This window comes from Formica exsecta, unplaced genomic scaffold, assembly GCF_003651465.1.
Source record: "Formica exsecta isolate Colony F162 unplaced genomic scaffold, ASM365146v1 scaffold233, whole genome shotgun sequence".
Classification (NCBI taxonomy): Eukaryota; Metazoa; Arthropoda; class Insecta; order Hymenoptera; family Formicidae; genus Formica; species Formica exsecta.
Genome location: NW_021849616.1, coordinates 1,621,122 through 1,634,209, shown reverse-complemented (window position 1 = coordinate 1,634,209; position 13,088 = coordinate 1,621,122). Strand labels below are relative to the sequence as shown.

Below are 13,088 nucleotides of genomic sequence, written 5' to 3'. Positions count from 1 at the left end.
CGATTGCAATTGCCAGGTCGAAGACCATTGTATGAAGCGCATCTAAATGTGTAACGACCGCTTCATCAACGATCCTCGGAAAAAGGCAATTGTCGGAGATAAAAGGCGGGCTGATCGTGCGTATTTTATCAAATTTTATGTCGCTAGTTATACGATCACGAGACATAGGCTTTGCACGATTATAATTTATTGAATTACTCTCATTCTCTGTGGACTCGAGCATTTGAAAAATCAAAATATCTACAGATCATCTACAGATTATGAAATATAATAACAAATCGTTCAATTTGTCGTGTTTATTATGCATTCACATTACGTCTGAGCAATATTTTCGTAAATTGTGTAATCGTTTTAGAGCAAATTAATATTTTACATTAATTTTGGAATATATTGGGAATTAATTAAATGAAACGTAAATTTTAAATGTATACTTGTTCATATATATATCTCTACGTGTAAAAGAGATGCATCGCGTATGTATAAAAGAAATATAACTCGGAAAGAAATATTACTTTTCTGAAATTGTTCCCTCGGTTTTTCAATCTAAAATAGCTGTGCAACGAGTGAATAAATATTGTGCTTGCATGAATTCATGTCTGCGAGAATTCTAGCACTTCTGATCGGCTTCCACGATGTGACATAACGTGACAATTTTACAACTGCGCATGCAGAACGATGAGAGCCTCTCTTATCCTTCTCCTCTCCTATAAAGTTACATCAGGTAATAAATTTTATCCGTATCAACGGCAGAGTGGATGCGCTACTTCCTCCCGACGAGCGCAGATGTAAGATTCACGTATTTCATATAAATGTATACATCACTGCCATTTTGAAGAGAAATGTATCGCGTGAAACAATTCCTTTGGAAGAGCGCGATGATAAACGTCATTCTCCTCTTCTCTCGTTCCTCTAACTTTCTGCCAGCAAAAATAAAAGAACGAGAAACACAACGCAGGATATAATGTATCACGACAATTGTATGTTACGGAAATGCTCTTGGCGAAAACCGACTTGATTCTGAAAAATTCTCAATGAAAGATTACAATAATCTTTGCATTTTTGTAAACCAAAACTGTTATCGGGCATTTGATATCATAAAACTTATTTTTCGAGAAGTTATTCACTTAAGAGAAATCGCAGATAGATATATACCGAATTATATTCGTTAGTTGCGTTTCGCGCAAAACGTGTCATAATCGCTCCTATAAATCATCCTTGCAATTAAGTTATTGCAAACTGCTAGACGTTGTTCGGTCATCATGCGCGGTCTCATAGGAAATCATAATATCGGCAGATAGAAAGTATTGCGAACACATACGAAATAATGCGCAAAACTGCTGTAAAAATTTACGCGCGCTTTGGGACGCGAATTCCAGTAGAATAGCAAGAGATTGAACGATATCGGGTCAACTTCGATACCAATTCTAGGTTTAAATGCGTTTCATCGATAAATCCTCAATTTTAAAAAACTCAATATAAATATAAATATGTACTTATGATATTTTTAAATCGTATATTATTTTGTAGAAAATTTTAATTTTATTCCAGAGCGTGAAATTTTTTCTTATAGAATCTATCCCTGTTAGTTTTACAATTTCGCGATATAGATTTTTCTGATTCTTCCTCAATGAATGATAAAACTTCGACAATTGAATGAAAAAAAAATAGAAATTCGAAGATGTATGAAATACTAAATTCAACTTTTTGTTATACGAAAATTATTAATAATCTTTTAATTTCAATCAGGATCGATTCAGAATAACAATATTTTTTAGTACAACAAATTCTTAAGACGCTTTCTAGATTTCCAAGAAAACATCAGATTTTTGAAAATATATTTTTTATTGAATTCTTATAAATAGTTCATAATCGCTATCGAAGGAAAGAATATGTGGATGTAAATTATTGAAAAAGTGGACAAGAGTACAGATGAAAATCACATCCCATGGCATAACAAATTGGAATTGTAAATATATATATTTCCCTGTATAAAAATATAATGTACAAATTGATTCATTTTTAAACTAATATCAAAAAGTAGTAACAATAGAACACTGTTATACAAATGTTCCTCTTCGCATCCGAGAAACATTTTATTTCTCTTATACTTTCAATAGAAAAGTATATCGCAAAGAGATCTAGGAAGAGAACACATAGATTTCTCATCAAATTAATGTATCACATGATGTTTCCCAATCTGTTCAACGATCCAAATAGACATTATCCTAGCAAGTAATAAATTTTGTAAATTGCCCGTCAATGGAGAAGAATTTTATATATGTACAATTACGAAATTGACGTATGTACACCAGCACACGATAAAAAAGATATAAATCGCCCGTTTCTTTATCGAATTAATTTCGAATCGTATAAACTGTTTGAATCAGAAATAATTACACTATTTGTGCAATATATTCAATAATTATACCATTGTGTAACGCACGAAATTCAGAAAACTCGTTGCATATAATCATTAAAAATACCCAATTATATTCGCAGGATCGAAAACATAATTACGATACCACGATATATCTACGGTTCGTCGAAAAAGATATAAAGCCAATATTGAGCAATGAAATAATTATCGAACATTGCACGTTCAAACGCATTCAACGACCGAATTCATTAGTCGACCGAATTTACATGCCGTTGTAAGCTGGCCCGCCGCCACCCTCAGGCACGACCCAATTGATGTTTTGGCTCGGATCCTTGATGTCGCAAGTCTTGCAATGAATGCAATTCTGCGCATTTATCTGCAATCTCTCGCCGTCTCCGCTTTCCAATGGCACGAATTCATAAACACCTGAAAGCAGATTACACATACGCGTTTCGAACTTACAAAACCGACATGCATCCCGGCATCTTCCAATCCGAACGATTGCACCGGAGGATCGAGATAGATATGTACCGGAGGTAAATATATATCCGGAAATCACCGAAAAATCATTCGACATGCTAAGCAACAAAATTTACTATTTTAAAATTTACTAATATAATAATACGATAAATTAATTCACTACTACTCTATTATTTTCATGCATTACTGTTGTACGAAAATATTAAAAATCTCGCGATATGAAGAACGCTTTATTCGGTACGATTTATTCAACAGATACGTATATCCTCGACTCTGCGGAGTGTGAGGTTTACACCGCGAAGGTCACATCGTGTCCTCGGCCAGACAGTCGATAACCTGGTCCCCACCATCTTCCAGACGGCGCAGCTATCCTGTAGGAAAGCTCCCAGACGAGCTTCTCGCCAATGCCCCGGGTCCGTGAAGGGAAACAGGAAGACGTAACCCCAGAGACGGAAAAGAGAGACCAGAGAATGAAGAAGGAATACGTCGTAAAAATCAAGGGTGGGTGTTCGAGGAACAATGGTACAAGGATAGACGCATAAATTTATCTAGTTCGAAAGCAACATGATGTGTATAGAATGTCCATATAAACTTTCAGACATAAATGACAGAGTTTAAATGAAAAAAATGCCGATTGTTGCAAAGTTGTAGCACCAATAGATTTCGAATCGTACAAGTTTCAATAAGTCAGAATATCGAGAATTTGACCAAATAATAATTGTAGGTTGACAACAATCGAGAGTTACAAAATTCTGTTCAGCTCTCTAAAAATTTCGTATGAATTTTACTCCGCTAGGATTTTAATTTTAATAAAATTCCAAGACATTTAACATTCAAAGAAAGAAATTATGACAACCTATCATTAAAAAAATCAATATCTCAGATTCATAAAAAATATGATGAAATTATTATTAATGTAATATAATTTAATTTGATTGCAATCGCCCTGTCTATAGATACAGATCGCTGTCTAGACAAACATACTAATGTAATTTCTCGTAGCAATGACGATCCTTGCGTTTCTTATTATATATCTCTAATTCAATCCCAGTTTTTGTACTGTGAATGTAGTACTGGCTTTGAATTTCTCGTATTGCAGCAACAACAGCTCGACAATTTTCCGTAGTATAATTATATAATATTATTAAATTTAATGATAATTAGAGTTGCATTATGTATGTGACGCAGAAATAATTTTCCTGAACTAAAGGTATGTTTATTCTCTTTTATTAAATATGTCTTATGAAAAGAGAATAAACTTCTTTAATTCAGCAAAATTATTTTTGCGTTGCGTACATAAGGCAACTTATATGTAATATGAGAAATTACATCCATGTTATGATAATATACTACAAATTTTAAAAGATCAATGACTAATTCTATGAATAAATCGAAACACCTTTCATTATTAATGATATATTACAGGATCAATGATAGAAATTGTCAAAGAACAAAGAGAGAAAGGATAAATCGGCGGCAAGGTTGTTGGCCGGAGCTACAGAGCGCTGTTCGATTTTGGGGATTGAGCTTGGTCCGGGGTTGTCTAGCCATGCGGGGGTTGTCCGGGTGGCTCAGGTTCAAGGACACAACGGTCGATAAACCCCCGACAAGACTGGAAAAAGGGAGGGGACGGAGACATGGTTTGAGGGCGGAAGAGGAAGGAGCTGGATTGCCTGCAGACTGCGGAAATTTATCGCGGACAAAATTGATCGCTTCGTAATATTCTTAAAATGCCGAATAATTTTACATAAAAGAGATTTTCGCGAACAAGAGAATTTATATTAGTTATATGTTTTATTAAACATATTAATATAAATTCGCTTTTCGCTGAGTTAAACGTAAAACTTATTATAATTGTAATAAATCTATTTAGCTTTCAACTTTTTTACTTCTTACATGCATACACGACTTTACACGAATATTTGATAAAATCATATATGTACGTAAGAAATAAAAATGTTGAAAGCTAAATAGATTCATTGCAAATATAATAAATTTTATGTTTACCTCAACAAATTTTAATAACAGATCCTAAAACGGACTTCACCTTTTTTCAATGGATACATAGCAAGCAATTTGTCTACCGGAAAAAATTCAAAAAAATTACTTTAAAATTTTTTGTGTCTATTCAATATTAAAAAATGAAATGAAATAAAAGTAGTAGAGTATAAAATTACGCGGAACAAACTTCGCAATGCAGTAAATTTATTTTTTCATCATAATGTATTGAATTTTTCTATTTATACCAATAACCTAAGCTTTTTAAACATTCTTGAGTAAATTGATTTCAATTAATAAGCGCTTTTAGCATTCGCGCGGAACAAATACTTGTATTTTATTAAATACATCTAATTCAAATCAAGCACAAACAAATAAGAGATAACTGTGAAATACATTTATATTTTGTAATTAATAAATTTATTAACGTAATTATTAGTTAATTTCTTGGAAACACAAAAGTTTTTAAAGATTGTTTTTTTATTTAATATACTTCCTTCAGAAATTGTAATGCTGCAAAGTTAGCTTTAGTATTCAAAAGGAAATTAAACATGCTCTCCAATGTAAACAATGCTTAGCTTAAGTATCCAAAAAAAATTAAACATGCTCCCGAATGTAAAAAGCTCATTAAAAATAAATAAACAAATGAGACAAATAGAATGGTGAGACAAATATAAACATATTTTCTTATATCTAACCGTTCTTTTTAGAGATCAATACTTTTTCGCGAAATAAACTCGCTAAATGTATCCGTGCAAGAGAATATAATTTTTATCATTAAAATCTATTCAATTAGTAAAATAGTTTATTTTGTTATTGTGTTTTAATAGGTTATTTTGAAGAAACTTTCTTAGCTGGATTTGACTTCTTTGGTTCAAACACGTAATTCATATGCATTCATTACACAAAAAAAGGAATAAATAAATTTAAAAAAAAACATCTATAAAATTTCTTAATTTAAATCTATTATCATTGGTATTAAGGTAATTTGTCAGAAGATAATGCATCTACATTCTGCAGCGTAGAATTCATAAACAATGTTAATAGCAACAATAGTATTCTACTGATGTATTTACTAAAGTAAAATAAATCATGCATAAATTAACTTACCAGCAGGACAAAATCGCCCTTCCGGACCAGCAAATTCAACTAGATTTCTCTTCACTGGAATAGTATCATCCATTAAAGTTAAATGGGCTGGTTGATCAGCTTCGTGATTGGTACCGGTTAGAGCCACTGATGATAGAAGATCGAAGGACACTTCATTATCCGGTTTAGGATATTCTATGGGCGTCGACTCAGCTGCAGATTTCAGCTTCTTATAATCAGGTCCTGTGAACATAATAAATAGAAAATAAATTCCAAAAATATTTTAAAAATTCGGTATTTTTCAAAAAACCTCTTCAAATATAGAAATTGTAGAAATTTCTGCTTACCTCCATGGGAAAAAGTCCACGGCTCCTTTCCACCCATTAACATGGAAAATCCTGAATACATCAAGCCACCGTAAAGTCCAAGAGAAGAATGGAAACTGGGCCTCATGTTTCTTACAGCTTTCAGTTCCTTATAGATCCAACTATTTTTTATTTTATTTGTATATGTTTTCGGTTCTAAACCTTTCGTCGATGAAATATTATTTTCTGCGTCTATAATCGCTTCAACAACGCTTTCTGCAGCCAACATGCCACTTTTCATAGCGTTATGAGTTCCTTTAATTTTGGGCACATTTAGAAAACCTGCCGTACATCCGATAAGGCAACCACCAGGAAATTGAAGCTTGGGAATGGATTGGAATCCACCTTCCACTAATGCTCTAGCACCGTAAGCTATTCTGTAATTAGGAAGAACAAGTGTAAGAATACAAAACCATGTAATCAAAATAAATTTCTTATTACAAATACCAACCTTTTTCCTCCTTCAAATGTTGGTCTAATACTGGGATGTTGTTTAAACCTCTGAAACTCTTTGAATGGAGATAGATAGGGATTGGTATAATCCAATCCTACAACAAAGCCTACAGCAACTAGAGGTATTTCTTCATTCAGATGATATAAAAATGATCCGCCATATGTATTTCTATTAAGTGGCCAGCCAACTGTATGTTCAACTGCTCCAGGTTTATGTTTGCTTGGCTCTATCTCCCAAACCTACCAAAGATATGTTTTATTTTATAAATATATATTTTTGATATTTAAATTTTTTTTAATTTTGAGAAGTAACTTAATAATAACCTCTTTTAATCCAATGCCATATGTCTGCGGCTCACAATCTTTCCTAAGATTCAATTTCTTTGACAATTGTTTTGTCAGATGACCGTGACAGCCTTCTGCAAATATGGTACATTTTGCATGAAGTTCCATGCCCCGTTCAAATACATCTTTGGGTGAACCATTTTTAGCAATACCAACATCATTTGTAGCTACTCCTTTGACTGACCCATCTTCATGATATAGGACTTCTGATGCGGCGTAACCAGGATACATTTCGACCCCAGCAGCTTCTGCTTGTTCACCAAGCCATGCCACAACGTGTCCTAATCTATACATAGATACACGAATATTTACAGTCAAAATACATTCATTACTTATTAATATCTTTTTTTATACATATAATAAATTTTATTCTCACCTTACTATATAATTTCCATGATTATACATTGGCATTCCTTTAAAAATAGGTATAGATATTCTTTTCTTTTCCGTAAGAAATGCAAATTTGTCTTCCGTAACAGGAGTATTTAGCGGTGCACCTAATTCTTTCCAATTTGGAAAGAGCTCATTCATTGCAATTGGATCCAAACAGGCACCACTAAGAATATGTCCACCGATTGTAGATGCCTTTTCAACAAGAGTAACTCTGAGTTCCTTGCCATACTTCTCTGCCAATCGACGAGCCTGAATAGCTGCCGATAATCCAGCTGGTCCGCCACCAACAATTAAAATGTCGGTTTCGTCCACATACCTCTCCATATTTACATCTAGCAGATAAAGAAGATATTTTCTCTCAATTTTTCTCCTAATATTATTTATATTATCTTCAGAAGTAAAAAAGTCAAGATAAATATTTACCTTTCCATCTTGAATCTGTCTCCCTGGGTATTACTGTGTAATGAGTTGTGATTTGAGGATATTTGGCATCCGAATAAGCTCTCTGGAAAATCCTTTGTAGCCTCTGTACTGTCAAAAAAGCAATCAAAATTAAACTGAACATGCAGATTATTGCATTCGAATTAAAGTATTATGTATTACAATAAGTAACACATTTGCGTACTTATATTTGACGATCGCGAAATAATTCATAATAAAATATATATGTATGAGATAAGGAAGAGTATAACAATTCGAGAATTTCAACATAACACTTGCGAAATTTCAGATTTCAAATCCGTACATTTGCGCAGCCGCGATCGATATATCGATCATGAAACTTTAATAAAATTTCGTATTTTCGCAAATAATTTTTTTTCTATTCATTTAATGCGATAATCTGATATATGTATATATATCACCTTTTGTTATTTCAAATATTTATTGACAAAAAATCCATAAGCTAGATCCATTGTTTTGATTGCATTTTTTACACTCTCCTTTAGCATCAAAAAAAAAAAATAAAATATTCTCGTGCTTTATAATAAAAGAATGGAACCGTATGACAAAGTGTAGACACAGTACAGTTGTAGAAATATGACACGGGAGCAAAGTCCACTCGTGTTTATACTGTTCAACTACCTATCGATTAATATATATAAAAGAAGATAGACGAAAGTCTTTATTACATCAAAAAAACAATTAAAGCCAATACTTATGCTTTAAATAATTTCACATTTATTAACGAAACGTACGAATACTATTTAGTAATCATAGAACGAATAATAAAAATATTTACATACGATTGTACAATATATATTCAACATAATCTTCTTAAGCACAATATTATATAACGTACAATATTCGGTCAATTATTATATCTTTCACTATCGTGTGTGTTTCTCGAAAAGACGTTATTATTCGAATAAATATTCGCTTCTTACTTCACGACGGAAAAGCTGAGCGAACCCTAACCAACATACAGTTGACATTATCGAACACTATAATGTTTGCGTAAAGTTATGCGTCGCTGGAAAAATTTGGATGAAACATCGATACACTTACCAGTGCCGGAAGCGCTGAATACGAAAGCCATAATCGCGTACAAGTGCCGATCAGTGACCAGCGATAATCATAAAAAAAAAAAATAAAAAATATATCCACACACTTGTCACCGCGTTCGCTCAATCGCAAGTAGCGCTTGAAAACGTACGTCAAGTGACATCTGTGCTATGTAAGCCGTAAGCCAATAACAATGCGCGTCGATCGCTCGATACGGTTGTTCGATATCTCGAGCTCGAGAACGTTTCGAGATATCATTCCAGTATCGGTGGCACACCTTGACAGAGATGTTTACCTATGTACGTATTCCGCGTCGAGTCATCGCATCGCATGACGATTCCGTACGGCACGTGAACATCTGCATGCTCGCAGTTATGTGCTTCCATTGTGAAAATACAAGTGCTTTATGGTGATAATATGTCAAAACCAAACATAAGGAAGATAACGGCTGACCCTACGAAATGTAATACAGACTCTTCTCGACGGCCGAGTGTGTTTGAGAGGTTGGGCACCAAACCAGCGATCGCCACCACCTCCGCTCAGAATACATCGGATTATTGCAGAAATTGGGCCCTCAACGGCAGTTGTTCCTACGGCAAGAATTGCAAGTGAGCGCTATATATATTTGTTATAAAAATTTGTTACTGAGAAAAATTTTTTTCTGCAAGATGTATATATACTGAGCAATTTCGCAACTAATCAATTATTAGATTTTACATTATTGATTTATATTATTCTTTACTGAAGCAGACTTATTATAGAGTATTGAACTATATGAATTTTCTGTTTCTCTTCTTTAATTAGATACGCAAATACACATACATTGATAAGCCCATCCAAACGTGCTAAGAAAGATAATGCGATCGCAAGTACATCTGGGGTAAGCACATCACATTTCAGTATTTATAATAATAATTTTATTTGACACAGTATTTTTAGAGTCTTTATCATGCAATAGAATTAATCAGAGTTGAAATTAATAATTGTCTAGCTGTAAACTAAGGATTCTTTTTTGATTCTTGATATTATAGCTCATCGAAGATCCTTTCAAACGGCTTACGTCAAAAATCGTGAAAAAAGCATCTCATAGCCCTGATTTAAATATAGAAGAGTGGAATCAAACAGATCTCGAGTACGAGGACGAGAAGGTATTGGAAAGACGGCGGCAATTGTTACAACGAGAACTGGAATTACAAATGAAGAAGGATAAAGAAATACATGGCAAGGATAAAGTAAAGCAGAAAAAAAAGGCTATGAGCTCCTCCTCCAGTTCGCACACTTCCAGTACATCTAGTAGCAGTAGTAGCTCCAGCAGCGAAGACTCATCTTCTACATCAACGTCAGATTCACGAAAGAAAGTCAAGAAAATCAAAACAAAGAGGCATCACAGCGCTTCCACTGATTATGACGAAGATAAAGAAAAGAAAAGAAAGTAAGAATATACTTATATAATATTCTCAAAATTTGATATGTAATATATAATATAATCATGCAACTGCAATCATCTGTAAGGAAAAGATTTCTTATAATTATATTTAAAATAAGTAATCTATATATTATATCATATTTCAACATTAGTTACATCAAATGTTTTACCTCATTGTAGTTCATTAATCAAATTTGTTTTTATGTAACTTACAGATTGAAGCTCAAGAGATTGGGAGCGAAAAACGACAAAGCCGTCAATAAGAAGAAACGTAAGCTTGAAAACAATTCCACAAAGAAAGATCTTACCACTAAGTCAGTCAAGAAGCATACTCCATTATCTGTATCTAGAAAACATTCTAGCTCATTGCGCGCTAGATCACCCGCGATACAACAGGGATCTACGAGTGGGATTACATCTACATCAGCCGTAGTATTGGGCTCGTCGATTTCCGTAGCGCATCATGCATCATCATCTGGCAAAATACGGGAGAGAAACAGAAGCGAATCGCCGAAAGTGATGAAGGGTAATCGGGAAATGGATAAGGAGGACGGCAGGCATTACAAGAAAGTGCGTGACATAGAGGTATGTTTGTCCAAGGATGCATCTAAATACAAGTCGTTCGATAAAATCAAGGAACAACAGGATAAGGAGAAAAGTCGTGCAAGCGATGAGAAGATCAAGTCGGATGACCGGTTGAGATCCAAGTGCATGGATAAGGATGTGCGTTCGCGTACACCACCGCCACCTCTATCATCATCAGAGCGGTCAGCCAAGCATCAGCACATCAAGGAAAGCGTGCCCTCGAAGGCGCGACGTAGCCGAACGCCTGATAAGACACCGTCAAGAGCGAGACGGGATGTCACCCCAGTAAAAAATCCGGAGAAACGAGGCAGCTCATCGAGTCGTGCGAGAGACGCGGAGAAGAAGGAGCGCGACTCACACAAAAGAGATAAGAGCAAAGAGCGGGAGGACGCGAAAAAAAGCGAGCAGATCTCGAGTAATAAGGCGAAGCAGACAACGAATCAAGACGAAAACTATCGCAGGAGTAACGCAAGCAAGGACAATTTTGACGAAAAGACGTACGGTGGCGACAAGACGCGACAAAAGAGTCGCGAAGGTCAGCGCGAAAAAGACATAAGAGAGGAGCGTCACTCGAGATTGACTCGCGATCAGCGCCAGGAACCTCAGCGCGATAAAGATAAGGATGAATCTCAGGAACGTTGCCGTAACGAGAGGCAGCGAGAGCGAGACCGCGATCGGGATCGCGAGAGGGAACGCGAACGCGACAGAGACAGGGATCGCGAGCGAGAACGAGAGCGCGAGCGCGATCGTGAACGGGAGAGAGATCGAGAGACACGAGAACGAGATCGCGATCGAGATAGAGAAAGAGAAAAGTCTATGAAGTCGCGAGAGAGGGACGTACCTACACTGGTTTCGTCCACGACGTTAAATCTTCCGGCGGATAAGAGTTCGCGTTACAGCAGCAGGATGAAGGAACGACCTTTGAGTAAGGACGTGTCGTTTGAAAAGAACAGCGGGGTTCGCGAGCGAAGCAGAAGCGAACGCGAACGGGAGCGATCCGAGACGAAGGCTCTCACTGAACGGGAACGAAATTCGACGCAATCGCGTCTGGATGGAAGGTATGAAAGAAGTGGCGCCATCGAAAAGGACGCCTCGTCCTTAAATCGCAGTAAGTCAAGCGTAAATTCACCGCGAGATCGCATGGACCGTTTTCGAGAGACATCCTTGGACCGTACGCCTTTACACGACAAGGGTGGGCATACTGTGGCATCGTCAAGCGTCCAATCAACGGCGTCTTTACCGCTGGTGCCTACGACTTCGTCCTCGGCGATTGTGACATCCGCTCCACCGTCGTCTCGCGATCATTTGATGGACATAGTGGACAATCACTATGATAGGGATCGGCACGGAAGGAGGTTTGGCATGAGATACGAACGAGGACACGCATCGGAACACAACAGCAGGAAGGATCAGACGCGAATCGAACCGAATCGTATTCCGAACAAGATCGATCGGATAGTGGATCGTCGGGACATGACTAGTCCACGACGCGCCGTGGAAGTGGACAGGAATTTCGGTAGAAATTACGGCAGGATGCCGGAGCATTGGGATGAGCAAGAAGAGTCAGCCCTTCACGTGGAATATCGCGATCACACTCATATTCACGATGATGACAGGAGAAAAACCGTCGAGGGCAGACGGTATGACAGTCCTTTTGAGGAGAGACGCGTCGCTCGCGAGGAGAGATCTAAGGAGTCGAGGTACATGATCCAGACTGCGGAGCGAACGTCCTTTGATGATCACCGTCATCATCACCATCATCATCGACATCCTCTCTATACTGGCGATAAGCTGAGAAATAGTGGAGCTGGAATTAGGTAATAATTAACACATACGTAATAATCAGTATAAAAAAAGTGTTATACTCATTTATTTTTATCGTGCTTTATATGAAGAATATTGATATTATACAAAATATTGAATTACTTTTCTGTAAACATGTAGCTTTTCACTTATAACGTTGAAGCAAAAATTGCAAACTGATAAATAGTGTCAAAAAATTTTTCAAGTTCTCATTTTTTAAATGTTAGTTTTATTAACATTTATATGGACAATATATATATATATATATATA

The 13,088-nt window shown here is 35.9% G+C and overlaps 2 protein-coding genes across 6 annotated transcripts; one reads left to right on the top strand and one right to left on the bottom strand.

Annotated features, from left to right (window-relative positions):
* Positions 1–1,958: 1,958 nt before the first annotated feature.
* Positions 1,959–9,159, bottom strand: LOC115235759 (electron transfer flavoprotein-ubiquinone oxidoreductase, mitochondrial). 5 transcript variants are annotated; one of them, XM_029807717.1, is made up of 8 exons: positions 9,007–9,159; positions 7,924–8,031; positions 7,484–7,832; positions 7,087–7,393; positions 6,761–7,002; positions 6,292–6,686; positions 5,966–6,187; positions 1,959–2,803 (listed from the first exon to the last, which is right to left on the bottom strand). In XM_029807717.1, exons 1-8 carry the CDS (start codon positions 9,035–9,037, stop codon positions 2,640–2,642), a joined length of 1,818 nt encoding a protein of 605 aa, XP_029663577.1. In that variant the 5' UTR covers positions 9,038–9,159; the 3' UTR covers positions 1,959–2,639. The 5 variants fall into 5 exon arrangements, with proteins under 5 accessions (XP_029663577.1, XP_029663580.1, XP_029663575.1 ...); XM_029807720.1 differs by having other exon boundaries at positions 7,924–8,026; positions 9,007–9,131; XM_029807715.1 differs by lacking the exon at positions 9,007–9,159 and adding an exon at positions 8,886–8,948 and having other exon boundaries at positions 7,924–8,026.
* Positions 9,160–9,273: 114 nt separating this feature from the next.
* LOC115235758 (zinc finger CCCH domain-containing protein 13-like) lies at positions 9,274–12,835 on the top strand. Its single transcript, XM_029807714.1, has 4 exons — positions 9,274–9,611; positions 9,808–9,883; positions 10,035–10,435; positions 10,645–12,835. The coding sequence occupies exons 1-4, from the start codon at positions 9,421–9,423 to the stop codon at positions 12,833–12,835; spliced, it is 2,859 nt and encodes a 952-aa protein (XP_029663574.1). The 5' UTR covers positions 9,274–9,420.
* Positions 12,836–13,088: the final 253 nt, after the last annotated feature.

What these genes read in the sequence shown, in the direction of transcription:
- LOC115235759 (XM_029807715.1), bottom strand. Translation starts at nt 8,933, where the DNA reads ATGTCAACTGTATGTTGGTTAGGGTTCGCTCAGCTTTTCCGTCGTGAA. An exon ending in GACAGATTCAAGATGGAAAG is followed by an intron (nt 7,833 to 7,923) that starts GTAAATATTTAT and finishes TTTATCTGCTAG; the next exon opens with ATGTAAATATGGAGAGGTAT. An exon ending in GTGGACTTTTTCCCATGGAG is followed by an intron (nt 6,188 to 6,291) that starts GTAAGCAGAAAT and finishes TTATGTTCACAG; the next exon opens with GACCTGATTATAAGAAGCTG.
- LOC115235758 (XM_029807714.1), top strand. Translation starts at nt 9,421, where the DNA reads ATGTCAAAACCAAACATAAGGAAGATAACGGCTGACCCTACGAAATGT. An exon ending in CGATCGCAAGTACATCTGGG is followed by an intron (nt 9,884 to 10,034) that starts GTAAGCACATCA and finishes TTGATATTATAG; the next exon opens with CTCATCGAAGATCCTTTCAA. An exon ending in GATAAAGAAAAGAAAAGAAA is followed by an intron (nt 10,436 to 10,644) that starts GTAAGAATATAC and finishes TGTAACTTACAG; the next exon opens with ATTGAAGCTCAAGAGATTGG.